Source organism: Trachypithecus francoisi, unplaced genomic scaffold (assembly GCF_009764315.1).
Source record: "Trachypithecus francoisi isolate TF-2019V2 unplaced genomic scaffold, Tfra_2.0 Lachesis_group5, whole genome shotgun sequence".
Classification (NCBI taxonomy): domain Eukaryota; kingdom Metazoa; phylum Chordata; class Mammalia; order Primates; family Cercopithecidae; genus Trachypithecus; species Trachypithecus francoisi.
The window spans coordinates 133,146,565-133,163,851 of NW_022681470.1; the positions used below are offsets into that span (position 1 = coordinate 133,146,565).

The 17,287-nt window shown below is 50.6% G+C and overlaps 1 protein-coding gene across 1 annotated transcript in view; it reads right to left on the reverse strand.

Annotated features, from left to right (window-relative positions):
• The window catches only part of MYO9B (myosin IXB), a 133,221-nt gene that overhangs the window by 102,694 nt on the left and 13,240 nt on the right, over window positions 1-17,287 (reverse strand). The window contains 1 exon segment of the mRNA XM_033199749.1: window positions 3,458-4,355. Coding sequence (XP_033055640.1) covers window positions 3,458-4,297 — 840 coding nt within the window. The 5' untranslated portion in view covers window positions 4,298-4,355.

A 17,287-nucleotide genomic window follows, 5' to 3' on the forward strand; every position in this document is an offset into this window, starting at 1 on the left:
CCCCAAAATTATATCCACATCCTCACCCCCAGAAACTGTATGTGACCTTATTTGGAAATAGGGTCTTTGCAGATGCAATTAGGCAGGATGAGGTCATGCGGGAGTAGGATGGGGCCTACATCCCATGAGTGGTGTCCTTGTTGTAAGCAAGCCATGTGAAGACACGGACACACAGGAAGAACACCCCTGACGGCAGAGACTGACGTGATGTGGCCACAGGGCAGGGCACATCTGCAGCCACCAGGGAAGCTGGAAGAGGCCTGAAGCATGCTCCTCCAGAGCCGGGAGGGAGCGTGGCCCCGTGGACACCTTGATTTCAGACTCTTGGCCTCCAGGACCATGAGAGTCTTAATCCCTGTTGTTGGAGACTCCCCGGCCCCTAACACTTTGTTACCTAAGCAACAGGAAACTCATCCATGCCCTGGAGGGTCCTAGGGATATGGAGCTGTGAAGGCAGTAACGTGGTGGGGAGGACATGGACCCTGAACTGAGACCTAGGTGGCAATCCTGCCTCCTGGTCATTCCACGTTGAAACCTTGGGGCTGGGTGTGTCATTTCTGCGGGACTCAGGTGTTCACCCACCTGCCTGGTCCCATTTGGCAAAATGTCTGACATGGTAAACGTTGGATCTACCCTCTCGTTCATTCACCTACTAAATTTTTGTTGTTTTTATTTTTGAGACAGGGTCTTGCTCTGTCACCCAGGCTGGAGTGCAGTGGTGTGATCATAGCTCACTGCAGTCTTGAACTCCCGGGCTTAAGCAATCCTCCCACTTCAACCTCCTGAGTAGCTAGGACCATAATTTTTTATTTTTATTTTTATTTTTGAGATGGAGTTTTGCTCTTGTTGCCTAGGCTGGAGTACAATGGTGCGATCTTGGCTCGCTGCAACCTCCGCCTCTCAAGTTCAAGCCATTCTCCTGCCTCAGCCTCCTGAGTAGCTGGGATTATAGGTGCCTGCCACCACACCCAGCTAATTTTTGTATTTTTAGTAGAGACGGGGTTTCACCACGTTCGCCAGGCTGATCTCGAACTCTTTACCTCAGGTGATCCACCTGCCTCGGCCTCCCAAAGTGCTGGGATTACAGGCATGAACCACTGCACCCAGCCTAGTTTTTAAAATTTTTGGTAGAGATGGGGTCTTGCAATGTTACCCAGGCTGGTCTGGAACTCCTAGGCTCACGCAATCCTCCTGACTCAGCCTCCTGACTCTGGGATTACAGGTGTGAGCCACACATGCTGAATTTTCAAGGTCACTGTTTTATCTCTGGTGTGGATGCCAGGCACTGATGTTTTGGCCTGGAGAGCCATCGAGCCCCCGGCCACCAGGTAGGAGGACACTGGGGCCACTGGCAGTTTCACTGTGGCTGAGTCTCAGAGCTAGGATGACGCCAGGGTGGCCTCGGGACCCCAGAGCTGGGTTGCATCCACGTCTGCGCAGAACCTCTACAGTTCCTGCGTCACCCAGAGTCCTCTCTGAGTTCTTCTACCTGGGGAGAATTTTGTGTTGACTTTGGCCACCACATAGCCCAGTGTCTGTATCACAGTCTGCCACACAGCAAATGCTCACACAGCGATGAATGGGTGGTCTGGGTTTATAATGTAATGCATACAAGACAAACCATATTAAAAATCGCTGAGGTGGGAGGATCACTGGAAGCCAGGAGTTCGAGACCAGCCTGGGCAATGTAGTAAGACTCTGTCTCTACAAAAAATTTAAAAATTATCCGGGCATGGTGGTGCACACCCGTAATCCCAGGTACTTGGGTGGCTCGGGTGGGAGGATCGCTGGAGCCCAGAAGTTCCAGGCTGTGGTAAGTGACGATTGTGCCACTGTACTCCAGACTAGGTAATGGAGAGAGACGGAAAGGAAAGGAAAGGAAAAAGGAAAGGAAAAAGGAAAGAAAAGGAAAAAGGAAAAGAACAGAAAGGAAAGGAAAAAGGAAAGGAAAGGAAAGAGAAAAGGAAAGGATAAGAAAAGAACAGAACAGAACAGAAAGAAAATGGACATTCTATGGTGAAATTGCTCAGCGGTTTTATTGAAAGCTGATGTAAACAATGACAATGAATCTCTGTGTTACTTGTACAGGAGAAAACAGAAATAGGCTACATATGTTGGACCAGGGCTAAGTTGTATGACCCCAATTAATGTCTTGCTGATGACCTCAGAGAGGAAGAGGAACTGAAATGTATTCCGTAGGCACTGCTTAGATGTGATTTCAGTAAAATCTGCATGGCAGCCCTCAGCTTGTGGGGACTAACAAGAGGCCAGAGGTCAAGGCTCCAGGGAGGGTGGGGTCTGACGTTGCCCCCAACTCCCTCTCTCCACTGAAGGGGCTCTCAGGATCCTATGTGTGAAAAAACTGACATATTCATATAATGGGCTACAATTCAGCAAAAGAAATGAGCTCTGAAGCCACAAAAAGACATGGAGGAATCTCCCCTCCCCCTTTTTTGGAGGGGGACAGGGTCTCACTCTGCCACCTAGGCTGGAGTGTAGTGGCCAGACGTTGGCTCACTGCAGCCTCAACCTTCCGGGCTCAGGTGATTCTCTTGCCTCAGACTCCCAAGTAGGTGGGACCACAGGCACACAGCACCATACCTGGCTAATTTTGTATATATATATTTTTTTTTGTAGAGACGGGGTCTTGTTATTTGCCTAGGCTGATCTGGAACTCCTGGGCTCAAATGATCCTCCTGCCTCGGCCTCCCAATGCACTGGGATTACGTAAGCCACTGCGCCGGACCGACATGGAGGAACCTTAAATGCACATTGTGAAGTGGAAGAAGCCAGTCTGAAAAGCCTGTACACTGGGACTCCAACTACAGACAGCCGGGAAAAAACAGAGACAGTCAGAAGAGCCATGGCTGCCAAAGATTACGGAGGGATGAACAGGGGGAGCATGGAGGAATTTTAGGGCAGTGACACTACTCAGTGACACTCCAATGGCGGATACATTCATTATACTTTTGTCCAAACTCAAAGAACTTGCAACACCAAGAACCCTAATGGAAACTATAGCCGTCAGTCAACAACAGTATCAATGTGGATCTGAATCAGTTGCAACTGACACATCACACTAATGCAAAATATAAATAACGCGAGAACCTGGGGGTGGGAGGGGTACATGGGAACTCTCTGCACTATCTGTGGCATGATCATAGCTCACTGCAGCCTCAAACTCCTGGGCTCAAGTGATCCTCCTGCCTCAGCCTCCTGAGCAGTTGGGACTACAGGTGAGCACTACTATGCCTGCTTGGCTAATCATTTTTTTTTTGTAGAGAGAAGGTCTTGCTATGTTGTCCAGGCTGATCTTGAACTCCTGGGCTCAAGCGATCCTCCCACCTCAGCCTCCCAAAGTATTGGGATTACAGACGTGAGCCACCGCGCTTGGCTCAAAACCCCCATTTTTCAAAGAAAGGCCCTCTCCCACAGACCAACCAGCTTCCCCACTCACCTCCAGCACAGGGCCAGCACCCAGGATGGTCCTCTCGACGCCACTGGCATAGCCCTTCTGGCTGAGGGCGGTGAGGCAGTGGATGAGGAAGTTGGTGCTCTGGGTCTTGCCAGAGCCGCTCTCGCCCGAGATCACGATGCACTGGTTCACGCGCTTCCTGAGCATGGTGTAGTAGGCCACGTCGGCCAGCGCGAAGACGTGCGGCTCCAGCTTGCCCAGCTGCTGGTTCTCATACATCTTCACGTACTTGGGGTTGTAGATGGGCAGGAACTTAAAGGGGTTGATAGCCACCAGGATGCTCCCCGCATACGTGTAGATCTTTTGTTGCAGGAAGCGGTGCTTGAGGTTCTTCAGGAGGTTGCCCTCGGTCAGCTCAGGGAGGTTACACAGGTCATCAAAGTCCGCCTGCTGCCGTGGCAGGAGGCCACGCTCCACTAGGCGTCGGGTGGCTGTGGCCTGCGCCACCAGCTGCATGTGCACGTACTTGATGGTCCCGTCCGCATTGCGCTCCTGCAACAGGAAGTAGTAGCCATCCTCCTGCGGGTGCTCGTCCTGCGCCCGCCGGGGCCACAGCAGCACCCGGTGCACAGGCGAGTCGTTGGCGTCCAGCACCCATTCCTCGCCACCTGACTCTTTGACTTCCACCAGCACGTAGCATTTGGTGCCGTCCAGCTGCAAGCTGGCGATGGCGTCCTTGATGACGTCCGAGGTGGTGCTGTCCTTGGTGGCAGTCACGCGGCACGAGGCCTGGCTCTCCGTGGTGGACAGCTGGGGGTAGATGTGCAGGTGGTAGGCCGCCTGCTCCCGGCGGCCCGAGCTGCCAGCCTCTTTCACACTCATTCTGCCGGCCGCCTGGCTTCAGCATGCCTCCCAGGCTCGGGGCGCGCGTGTCCTGGAGCTGGAAGGGAGGTCAGAGCCAGGCACGGTCAGAGAGGTGGGAGGGGAAGTTTAAGGGGCATGTGGAGTCCCACTCCTGGGCAGATAGCACCTGACCCAATGCTGGAGTTCCCCACCCGACTAGGTTCACCCAAAAAGCCAGAGGCAACCAGTCACAGCATCCCGTGAGGGTCTGTCTGTCCTTCAACACGACCTTAGGCTCATGCAGTGGCTCATGCTTATAATCCCAAAACTTTGGGTGGCCAAGGTGGGAGGATTGCTTGAGGCCAGGAGTTTGAGACCAGCCTGGGCAACATAGTGAGACCCCATCTCTACAAAAAATAAAGACATGGTGGTGCTCAACTGTGGTCCCAGCTCCTAAGGAGGCTGAGGTGGGAGGATCACTTGAACCCAGGGGATTGAGGTTGCAGTGAGCTGTGATTATACCAGCCATGCTCCAGCCTGGGTGACAGAGAGAGACTCTGTCACTTAAAAAAAGAAAATTTTGATAGTGGCTTTTACAAGTGACATCATCAGACAACCCCCAAGACCTGACCCTTCCCCGAGTTTGCTCCATCCCAGCCCCCATCCCACCCCATCCAGAGGCAGCCTTTCAACTCTGAAGCCCAACAGCCATGACCCTCTTTCTGCTATGCCCTTCCCAGCCCACATCCTTCCTGACCTCATCTCTGAATAAACCTCCCCAGCAGCTCCCCAAGCAGATGAAGACTCGGCCCGACAAGCCTTGGCCACACACCGGTAACAGTGAGAGGCATGTGGGGATGAGCAAGACTGAACCAGTCCTGAAATTTGGGATTTCGAAACCCAACCAGGGTCCTCGAAACCCAACCTAGGAAGACAAAGTCTGGGAGAGCCACAAAAAACGCACTCAGGCGAATGGCTTAGAGGGCAGTTGCTTCTGAAGCCACAACTCCAGTCTACTGGGGAGAAGAACATCAGGTAGGCCCAGGCAGGGGGCATCCTGCAGGAATACAGTCGGTGCTCCCAAGATTGCCAAGGTCACGGGCAACAAGGAAAGACTGAGGAGCTAGCTGTCCAAGACCACAGGAGACTCGCAATGCGATAGGACTCCCCGGAAAGGATCCTCCGCCAGAGAGAGGGCTTGAATGGAAGAGCTAGTGACACCAGAAGCACACCAGAAGGGTGGTAAGTAGCAGTCTGCCAATACCATTTTTTTTTTTTTTTTTTTTTTTTTGAGATGGAGTCTCGCTCTGTCGCCCAGGCTGGAGTGCAGTGGCCGGCTCTCGGCTCACTGCAAGCTCCGCCTCCCGGGTTTACGCCATTCTCCTGCCTCAGCCTCCCAAGTAGCTGGGACTACAGGCGCCCGCCACCTCGCCCGGCTAGTTTTTTTTTTTGTATTTTTAGTAGAGACGGGGTTTCACCGTGTTAGCCAGGATGGTCTCGATCTCCTGACCTTGTGATCCGCCCATCTCGGGCTCCCTAAGTGCTGTGATTACAGGCTTGAGCCACCGCGCCCGGCCACCAATTTCTTTTCTTTTTCTTTTTTTGTTTTTGAGACAAGAGTCTAGCTCTGTTGCCCAGGCTGGAGTGCAGTGGTGCGATCTCGGCTCACTGCAACCTCTGCTGCCTGGGTTCAAGCAATTCTCCTGCTTCAGCCTCCTGAGTAGCTGGGACTATAGGCATGCGCCACCACACCTGGCTAATTTTTTTATTTTTTAAGTACAGACGGGGTTTTGCCATATTGGCCAGGCTGGTCTCGAACTCCTGACCTCAGGTGATCTGCCCACCTCGACCTCCCAAAGTGCTGGGATTAGAAGGGTGAGCCACCACGCCCGGTCTGCAAGTGCAGGTTTCTTATATACATATATTGTGTAGTGATAAAGTCTGGGCTTTTCTTTTCTTTTCTTTTTTTTTTTTTCCGAGATGGAGTTTCGCTGTTTGTTGCCCAGGTGCCCAGGCTCTAGTGCAGTGGCATGATGTCGGCTCACTGCAACCTCCGCCTCCCGGAGTTCAAGCGATTCTCCTGTCTCAGCCTCCCAAGTAGCTGGGATTATAGGCACCCGCCACCAAGCCCAGCTAATTTTTTCTTGTATTTTTAGTAGAGACAGGGTTCTACCATGTTGGCCAGGCTGGTCTCGAACTCCTGACCTCAGGTGACCGCCCTCCTTGGCCTCCCAAAGTGCTGAGATTACAGACGTGAACCACCGTGCCCGGTCTTCTTTTTTTTTTCTTTAATAGAGACAGCCTCATTATGTTGGCCAGGTGGCCTTGAACTCCTAAGCTCAAATGATTCTCCTGCCTTGGCCTCCCAAAGTGCTAGGGTTATAGGAGTGAGCCACTGCGCCAGGCCAATCTGGGCTTTTGGGATACGCATTGCCTGAATAGTGAACATCATACCCAATGGGAAATTTTTTCACCCTCACCCGCCTCCCCCCATCACCTTCTGTCGTCCCCAATGTCTGTTCCACTCTGTTATGTCCACATATATAGATTGTTTAGCTCCCCAAAATTCACCCTCTTCATTTTTTTTTTTTTTTTTTTTTTGAGATGGAGTCTCACTCTGTCGCTATGCTGGAGTGCAGTGACACAATCTCAGCTCACTGCAACCTCCGTCTCCCGGGTTTAAGTGCTTCTCCTGCCTCGGCCTCCCGAGTAGCTGGGACTACAGGCGCCCGCCATCACGCCTGGCTAATTTTTGTATTTTTAGTAGAGATGGGGGTTCACCATGTTGGCCAGGATGGTCTCAATCTCTTGACCTCGTGATCCATCCACCTCCGCCTCCCAAAGTGCTGGGATTACAGGTGTGAGCCACCGCACCTGGCCCCCCACCTTTTTTTTTTTTTTTTTAAGAGACAGGGTCGCCCAGTTTATTCTTTTTTTTTTTTTTGGTCGGGGTCTTGCTCTACTGCCCAGGCTGGGGTGCACTGGCATGATCACGGCTCACTGCAGACTTAATCACCCTGGGCTCATGTGATCCTCTCACCTCTGCCTCCTAAGTAGCTGGGACTATAGGTACATACCACCATGCATGCCTGGCTAATGTTTCTGTATTTTCTGTAGAGATGGGGGTCTCATTATGTTGCCCAGGTTGGTGTCAAACTGCTGGGCTCAAACGATCCACCTGCCTAGGCCCCCTAGAGTGCCGAGATTATAGGCATGAGTGACTGTGCGCAGCCAAGTTTATTCCTAAAAAATGCATTTGCTTCTGAAGGTTGCAAGAAAAAGAAATGCTGGTGCCAGCCCACCTGGGGGCTTGGAGCAAGAGCCATAAATGCGGCACAAGTCAACCAAGAACGGCTGAGGGTGTGAAGATGGGACCCAAAGACAGGCAGGAGAGGCTGGTACGCAAACAGACGTGAGTGCAGAGGTGAATCCAGCGCAATGGTTAAAAGACACACAGCAGGAGTGATTATCCTAAAGAACAAGAGAAGACATTAGGGGAGCGGGAATATCTAAGAGGGGTTCTGAGGCCAGGCGCGGTCACTCACACTTGTAATCCTAGCACTTTGGGCGGCCAAGGTGGGTGGATTGCTTGAGGTCAGGAGTTCAAGACCAGCCTGGCCAACATGGTGAAACCCTGTCTCTACTAAAAATACAAAAATTAGTCAGGCGCTGTGGCAGGCGCCTGTAATCCCAGCTACTTGGGAGGCTGAGGCAGGAGCATCGCTTGAACTCGGGAGGTGGAGGTTGCAACGAGCTGTAATCGTGACACTGCATTCTGGCCTGGGCGACAGAGTAAGACTCCATCTTGAAAAAAAAAAAAAAAGAGGGGTTCTGAAGGATGAAGAGGAGTTCGTTCATGAGGTGAGTAAAAGAGTAAAGGATAGTATGATAGGCCCACCACCTGTTTTTATAAATAAAGTTTTATTGGAAGGCAGCCTTGCCCACTCATTTCCTTATTGTCTGTGGCTGCTTTTGCTACAAGAGCAGAATGAAATAGTTCAGGTACAGACTGTAATATTACAGCCTGGAAAGCCTAAAATATTTACTATCCAGCCCTTCAAAGCAAAGGTTTGCTGACCTCTGCCCTAAAGAGAAGGATGACTCAGCACTGTGTCTGAGTGAGGTCAGGGCCACCAGAGGCTCTGGGAATTCCTGCAGAAGTGTTAGAAGGGCTGAGGCTGAAAGAAACGATAACTTATGAGGCTGAGGCAACAGTTCACACAGGGATAGGGAGTGGCGATAGGGAAGAAGGCTGGGGGACATTTAACTCTTAAAACCTTCTCTTAAAACTTTCCCCCAAGTTAGTAAGTAACTGTCGTGTTCTCTTCCAGGGAAATAGATATACACTGTATATAGTTTAATGAAATTTGGATTGTCTTATCCATTCAGCTGTAAAACCTAATTCTTCCCTTGACATGTCAGTGCATTTGAATGTTCCTCCAGGTCATGAGATAAAGCTTTGAGAGGCAGGTTTGGTTTTCTTTTTTTTGTTTGCTTTTATTTTTATTTTATTTACTTAAGACAGGGCTTGAGCAACAGGGCAAGACGCTGGTTGTTTTTTTTTTTTTTAATTTTTTTGAAATGGAGTCTTGCTTTATCACCCAGGCTGGAGCACAGTGGCGTGATCTTGGCTCACTGCAGAACATCCGCCTATCGGGTTGAACCGACTCTCCTCCCTCAGCCTCCTGAGTAGCTGAGATTACAGGTGCACACCACCATGCCTGGCTAATTTTTGTATTTTTAGTAGAGACGGTGTTTCACCATATTGGCCAGGCTGGTCTCGAACTCCTGACCTCAGGTGATCCACCCTCCTCCGCCTCCCAAAGGGCTGGGATTTACAAGCGTGAGCCACCATGAATGGCCAAGACTCTATGTCTTAAACAACAATAACAACAATCTGAACGAGGCAGCTCTTCCACTTTTTTATGTTTTGAGACAGGGCCTCACTCTGTCACTCAGGCTGGAGTGCAGTGGCATGATCTCAGCTCACTGCAGCCTCGACCTCCCAGGCTCACTGGGCTCAAATAATCCTCTGACCACACCACCATGCCCAGCTAATTTTTGTATTTTTTTTTTGCAGAGATGGGGTTTTGTCATGTTGCCCAGGCTGCTCTGGGACTCCACCTGCCTTAACCTCCCAAAGTGCTGGGATTACAGGCATGCGCTACTGTGCCTGGCCCTCATCCGCTTTAGAAAACACTTTAGCAGTTTCTTTCAATGTTAAAACACATACCTAGCACGTGACCCAGCAATTCCCCTCTCCAGAGTTACTCAGGAAAAATGACGCAGATGTTGAGACAGAGACACGTAACTTCTGAGAGCCCCAAACTGAGAACCCAAATGTCCACCAACTGAATGAACAAACTGACCACACCATGGAATATGGCTCAGCAATGAGAAGGAACCAAGTTCAGGATGGCTGGTTCCTGATGCTCACAATGATAGGAAAACAACTCAGAATTGTTGGGTTGAGTGAAAGGAGGCTGACAAGGCTGGGCGCGGTGGCTCACGCTTGTAATCCCAGCACTTTGGGAGGCCCAGGCAGGCGGATCACAAGGTCAGGAGATTGAGACCATCCTGGCTAACACGGTGAAACCCCGTCTCTACTAAAAATACAAAAACAAAAATTTGCCAGGCATGGTGGGGGGCGCCTGTAGTCCCAGCTACTCGGGAGGCTGAGGCGGGAGAATGGCGTGAATCTGGGAGGCGGAGCTTGCAGTGAGCCGAGATTTGCCAGTGCACTCCAGCCTGGGCGACAGAGCGAGACTCCATCTCAGAGAAAAAAAAAAAAGAGACTACATACAGACCTAGCAATTCTGCTCCCAGGTATAGACTCAAAAGAATGGAAAGCAGTGACTCAATTCCTTGTACACCAACGTCCACTGTGTCTCTATTCACAACAGTCGAAAGGTGGAAACAACCCAGTGTCCGTCGGCAGATGAACGGATACACAAAATGCGGTCCATCCACACAACGGAATACGACTCAGCCATAAAAAGGAATGAACCACTGCTCCATGCTACAACATGGATGAATCCCAAAAACATGAGGCTGAGAGAAGCCAGACACAAAAGGCCACAGCCAGACGCAAAAGGCCACTGGGTGTATGATTCCATTGATATGAAATGTCCAGAACAGGCAAATCCACAGAGACAGGAAGCAGATTGGTGGTTGCCAGGGACTAGGGGAGGGGGAATAGGCAGTGACTGCTAATGGGGACCGGGTTTCCTTTTAAGGGGATGAAAATGCTCTGGAATCAGACAGAGCTGGTCATTGCACAACACTGTGAATGCACTGGCTAGCACACTGAATTTTTATTTTATTTTATTTTATTTTTGAGACAAAGTCTTGCATTCCATTGCAGTGCTGCAATCCTGGCTCACTGTAACCTCCATGTCCTGGGTTCAAGCGATTCTCCTGCCTCAGCCTCCCTTCCAACCTCAGGGGATTACAGGCACCCGCCACCATGCTCAGCTAATTTTTTTATTTTTAGTAGAGATAGGTTTCGCCATGTTGGCCAGACTGGTCTGGAACTCCTGACCTCAAGTGATCTGCCCGCCTCGGCCTCCAAAGTGCTGGAATTACAGGCATGAGACACCATGCCTGGCCAAATTTTTATTTTTGAGACAGGATCTCATTCTGTTGCCCAGGCTGGAGTCCAGTGGTGCAACTGTGGCTCACTGCAGTCTCAACCTCCCCTGGCTCAAGCAATCCTCCCACCTCAGCCTCCTAAGCAGCTGGGACTACAGGCACATGCCACCATGCCTGGCTAATTTTTGTATTTTTAGTAGAGACTGGGTTTCACCATGTTGCCCAGGCTGGTCTCAAACTCCTGGGCTCAAGGAGTCTGCCTGTATCAGCCTCCCAAAGTGCTAGGGTTACAGGTTTGAGCTACCACACCCAGCCAAATTGCACGTTTTAGATGGCGAATTTTACATTTTGTGACTTTTCCTTAATTAAGTTTTAAAAAGAGCCTATACTGTCTGATTCCATGTATATAAAATTATAGAAAATGCAAACTGATCTATGAAGACAGAAAGCTGATTGGTGGCTGCTTGGGGATGTGGGGCAGGGAGGGATGACAAGAGGCCTGAGGATACTTTTCAGATGATGGATGTGTTTATGACGGTCATGGTGGTGGGCTCACAGCTGTTTACACACTTAGTAAGTACAGCCTATTATGTAACAATTTCACCTGGATAAAACTGCTTAAAAAGGCCAGGTGCTTAGCCGAGCGTGGTGATTCATGCCTGTAATCCCAGTACTTTGAGAGGCCGAGGTGGGCGGATCACCTGAGGTTGGGAGTTCAAGACCAACCTGACCAACATGGAGAAATCCCGTCTCTACTAAAAATATAAAATTAGCTGGGCATGGTGAGGCATGCCCTCCCAGCTACTCAGGAGGCTGAGGCAGGAGAACTGCTTGAACCCAAGAGGTGGAGATTGCAGTGAGGCAAGATTGAGTCATTGCACTCTAGCCTGGGGAAGAGAGTGAAACTCTGTCTTAACCACAACAACAACATGGCCGGGCGTGGTGGCTCAAGCCTGTAATCCCAGCACTTTGGGAGGCTGAGATGGGCGGATCACGAGGTCAGGAGATCGAGACCATCCTGGCTAACACAGTGAAACCCTGTCTCTACTAAAAAAATACAAAAAACTAGTCGGGCGAGGTGGCGGGTGCTTGTAGTCCCAGCTACTCGGGAGGCTGAGGCAGGAGAATGGCGTAAACTCGGGAGGCGGAGCTTGCAGTGAGCTGAGATCCAGCCACTGCACTCCAGCCTGGGCGACAGAGCGAGACTCCGTCTCAAGGAAAACAACAACAACAACAACAACAACAACAACAAAGCCAGGTGCCGTGGCTCATGCCTATAATCCCAGCACTTTGGGAGGCTGAAGAGGACGGATTGCTTGAGCTGAGGAATTCTAAACCAGCCTGGGCCACACAACGAGGTATCTCTACAAAAAAAAAAAAAAAAAATTAGCTGGGCATGGTGGCAAACACTTGTAGTCCCAGTTTCTTGGCAGGCTGAGGTGGGAGGACTACTTGAGCCCAGGGGGTTGAGGCTGCCGTGAGCAGTGACTGTACCACTGCACCACAGCCTGGGCCACAGGGCAGAAGCTGTCTCAAACCGCCCCCCCCAAAAAAAAACTGCTTTAAAAATTACATGGATTTAAAAGATCCCATTTCCCCAGGAGTTTATCTTTTGAAAACTTCTTGCTCTGTATTCAAAAGCTCAGCCCTTGCGCCTAGGCACAGTTCCTCAGACACCATGGCTGGGAGATGGTTGGAAATCTAAAGGTACATCAGGTTCCCAGCTGCCACACGGTATCACTCACCTGGTCGCCCCAGGACGCCATGAGAGTTAATCATAGAATGTTCTCAGGCAGCTCCATAGGGCCAAGGAAGATGGACAGAGGTTTACGTACTTCCAAGCCAGGTGAGGAATACAGGAGCCCAAATTAAAGATACATGTCTTTTTCTTTTTTTTTGAAATGGGAGTTTCACTCTTGTTGCCCAGGCTGGAGTGCAGTGGCACGATCTTGGCTCACTGCAACCTCTGCCTCTGGGTTCAAGCCATTCTCCTGCCTCAGCCTCCCAAGTAGCTGGGACTACAGGTGCGCACCACCACACCCAGCTAATTTTTTATTTTGGATTTGGATAGGGTTTCACCATGTTGGCCAGGCTGGTCTCCACCTCCTGCTGACCTCAGATGATCCTCCTGCCTCGGTCTCCCAAAATGCCAGGATTACAGGTGTGAGCCACCGTGCCTGGCCAAGATACATGTCTTAATCACACCTGCATGAATGTGTGTGTGCGCTGGCATATGTACTTCCACGTGCTTGCATGTACACAGAGGACACACATGTGAATACACATGCTTGTGTGCACACAGTACACAAACATGAACACACCTGTGTGCACACAACATAGGACACATCCATGCTCATATAAACACAACACACACGGACACACTATGCACACACGCTTGTGCACATATTCACATGCTTGTATACACACTCACATGCATGCACATACATACAAGGACACAGGTATGAAAGAACATAAGTGCAAGCGCTTTTTTTTTTTTTTTTGACGGAGTCTTGCTCTGTCGCCCAGGCTGGAATGCAGCAGCGTGATCTCAGCTCACTGCAACCTCTGCCTTCAGGGTTCAAGAGATTCTTGAGCTTCAGCCACCCAAGTAGCTGGGATATAGGCATGCATCACCACGGCTGGCGAATTTTAGTATTTTTAGCAGAGACGGGGCTTTGCCATGTTGGCCAGGCTGGTCTCCAACTTCTAGCCTCAAGTGATCCAGCCACCTCGCCCAGCATATAAATCCATATGAACGCTCATGCACACACACGTGCACAGCCACACGTACATGCTTGTACACAAAACATTTGCATGCACATGCCTACCCACATGTTCATGCCTACACACATGCGTGCACCTGTGTATGTGCACAGAGCGAGGCCCAGGCAGAGTTGGCCTGTCCTGTGACGTTCACTTTTGTGACCAGGGGCTCAGTGCAGCTCCCAGCTACCGGGCTTTGGGCTAACTTACGGCTGAGCTGCCTGGATGTAGGCGGTGCAAAGCTCACTAGGATATGCCTACTTCCTCCTTCAGAGCAGAGAGCAGCTCTGAGCAAGAAGCCAGGAGAACCCAAGGATGGGCTCTTTCTCCTGCTTCCTGCAGCCTCTGCCACCCCCGACGGGAGGGCTGGTGCTGGCTCACAGAATCACAAGGGCTGAAGGCCACACGGATGGCTGCACTTGAGACTGCTCCACGCCCTCCAGGGATTGCTGATGGAGCACCAGGAGCCCTCTGAGCCCTGCTGGGAACACAGCCTGTGGGGGCTTCTGCAGCTCTGGGCCCCTGATGTGCGAGGCAGAAGGACAGACACTCAGGAAACCCTACTCTCAGAGATGGGGCTGAAGAGGATGGTCACAGGACTGGCAGATGTGTGCCCTTCCCCCAGGCCAGGAGGAAGTGGATAAGGCTTGCTCAAGGCGGCTGCTGAGCAGCCAGGGCTGTGGGGAAGGGGGTTGCTACAGAAGGGACGTCCCTCCCTGGCAGTGGGATGGGGGTGGTGGGAGCAGAAACAAGCTGGGACCACAAGCTGGAGTGCCCCCTGCAAGGCTCATCGGCCTGGTCCTCTCCTGCTCCCACAGGTGGGAGCAGCCCATGGGCCTGTCCTTTCACCCACAGCTCCGGGATGACTCCCTCTACCTGGGCCCGAACACTACCGTACCCAGCTAATTTATGTATTTTTAGTAGAGATGGGGTTTCACCATGTTGGCCAGGCTGGTCTCAAACTCCTGACCTCAAGTGATCCGCCTGCCTTGGCCTCCCAAAGTGCTGGGATTACAGGTGTAAGCCACTGTGCCTGGCCACAAGACCCCATCTCTATAAAAAAAATTTAAAAATTAGCTGGGTGTGGTGGTGCACGCCTATAGTCCCAGCTACTCGGGAGGCCGAGGCAGGAGGATTACTTGAGCCCATGAGGTCAAGGCTGCAGTGAGCTGTGATCATGCCACTGCACTCCAGCCTGGGCCACAGAGCAAGACCATGTATCAAAAACAAACAAAAAACAAAACAAAACTGCTTCCAAACAGGGAAGCAACTGTTTTAATGCCTTTTGTGAAAGAATCCTTCCCTCACTGGATTGGGGAGCCTCCTTTGTTAAATACTACACATGGAGTTATTTTATATATGTGGTCTACCTCTGGGCTGCTGAGGCTTATGAGATGCCACACTGTTTTGATTATCAGAGCTTCAGAGAATGTTCTCACTTGGCAGGGCTCAGTCTTTTGTGGTTTCCCAGGAGACCTGGGACCTGGAAATTAGTCTTGCTATGGCTTAAGATCGCTGCCCCAAGTGGATGTGAAACCTGCCCCTGGAGAATCCCCTGGTTCTGGTGGGAATGGAAGGAAGCAGATCGGGGCTGGAGGAACCAGGGACCTGAAGTTCCTGTGGGGGACAGCTCAGCCAAGTGGCAACCTCGGGTTGTGGTTGTGTTTTGGGGTCTGGGTCCTGAAAACGTGTTTCCTTCCTTAAACCGAATTGTCTCACCAAAATACCCCAAGGCTAACATACCCGCTCTACCCCCCGACTCTGCCCATCCCACGCACAGACAATGTGAACGGGAAGCAAAACACATCCTCCAGCTGATAGCATCAGTACGACCAAGGCCTTTTGTAAGAACAATCCCCTTGTCACCAAATGAAAATCAAACTGTCAGACTATAAAGATCCTCGAAGAAATGCCAGAAAGTGGTAACAAAGTGCCTGTTAATGGATGAATGGAAAAACACAACGTGGCCCATTCATCCAATAGAATATTATTTGGCCATAAAAAGAAACGAAGGCTGAGTGAGGCGGCTCACGCCTGTAATCTCAGCACTTTGCGAGGTCGAGGCTGGCAGACTGCTTGAGTTCACGAGTTCGCGACCAGCCTGAGGAACATGGCGAAACCCTGTCTTTACAGAAAAAAAAAAACAAACACAAAAATTAGCCAGGCATGGTGGCGTGTGCCTGTAATCCCAGCTGCTTGGGAGGCAGAAGTGGGAAGATGGCTTGAGCCTGGGAGGCAGAGGCTGCAGTGAGCCGAGATCGTTACACTGCACTCCAACTTGGCCAACAGAGCCAGATCTTGTCTCAAAAAAAAAAAAAAAAAGGGAAGGAAGCATCGATTCATGCTATAACGTGGATGAAACTAAAAAACATGATGCTGAGTGAGAGAAGCCAGACACGAAAGACCATATGGGGTGTGACTCCATTTATAGAAATGTCCAGAACACCAGAACAAATTCACAGACACAGAAAGTGATGAGTCGTTGTCAGGAGCTGGGAGATGAGGAGTGGGGAGTGACGGCTAATGGGGATGGGGACGGGGTTTCCTTTCGGGGGATGAAAGTGTTCTGGAATCAGATAGAGCTGGTGTTTGCACAACACTGTGAATGCACTGAATATTACTCATTATAAATTACACGTTATGTGCATTTCACTAAAATAAAAATGAATACTACTTTTAAAAAAACGGAGCGGTGCAAAAAGAAATGGCTTCGTAAAAGCCAGGCCGGTATATGCTTTCTGCACTCTGAAAAAATGTCAATCTCAATTCAGGGCCATTTCTTTGTGTTCTCATAGAAAGGAGGTGTGAGGAAAGGCATGACAACGAAAAAAACAGGCCCTGGGGGTGGGGGTCAGTGGCCGGATGTGAATTAGCCGCTCTCAAGGCCGGCTGCACAGAAAGTAGGGTTCTGCCTACCAGTTTGGTGGAGGATTCGGAATTTACTGGAAAATAAAGGCCTCTGGACGCGGCCTCCAGAAAGTGTAGTGTAGCCGTTTCGTTTATATAAGGCCATAATTTGAAGCCACATGTTTATAGGATGAAATCATTCTCAAGCTAAGAGAAGGCTAACTAGCATTGCAGCAGACTCCTTTAGGATGTTAGCAGCAGACTCCTTTAGGATGCATCCTGCAGCATTCAGCGCATGTCACGTTTCGCGTACATTTTGCTGATTCTGTTGAGGATTTTTTTTTTTTTTTTAAAGAAGAAACGCTCATGGGCTGTATGGGAAAGATGGAAACACACACAGAGGAATGACCACAAAGTCAGTCTGTCGGTGAGGGTGGCTCAGAGTGGGAGGACGACTTAGAGGCCTTTGTCCTCATTTTTCTACATCTCCAACCTAACCATAAGATGGCCATGCTCACATGCCAGTCGGGAGGAAGAGGACACACAAGAGAAGAAACTGTTAAGAAAACTCCAAGGGATGGCCCAGTGCAGGTGACAGGAGGGAGGAACTAAGCTCTTTTGGGGCATTTCAGAAAGTGGGGATATGGCCAGGTGTGGTGGCTTACTCCTGTAATCCCAGCACTTTGGGAGGCTACTTGAGCCTAGGAGTTTGAGATCAGCCTGGGCAACAAAGAAAGACCCCCCCAGTTCTACAAAAAATAGCCGGGCATAGTGGCGTGCACCCGTGGTCCCAGGTACTCAGGAGGCTGAGGTGGGAGGATCACTTAA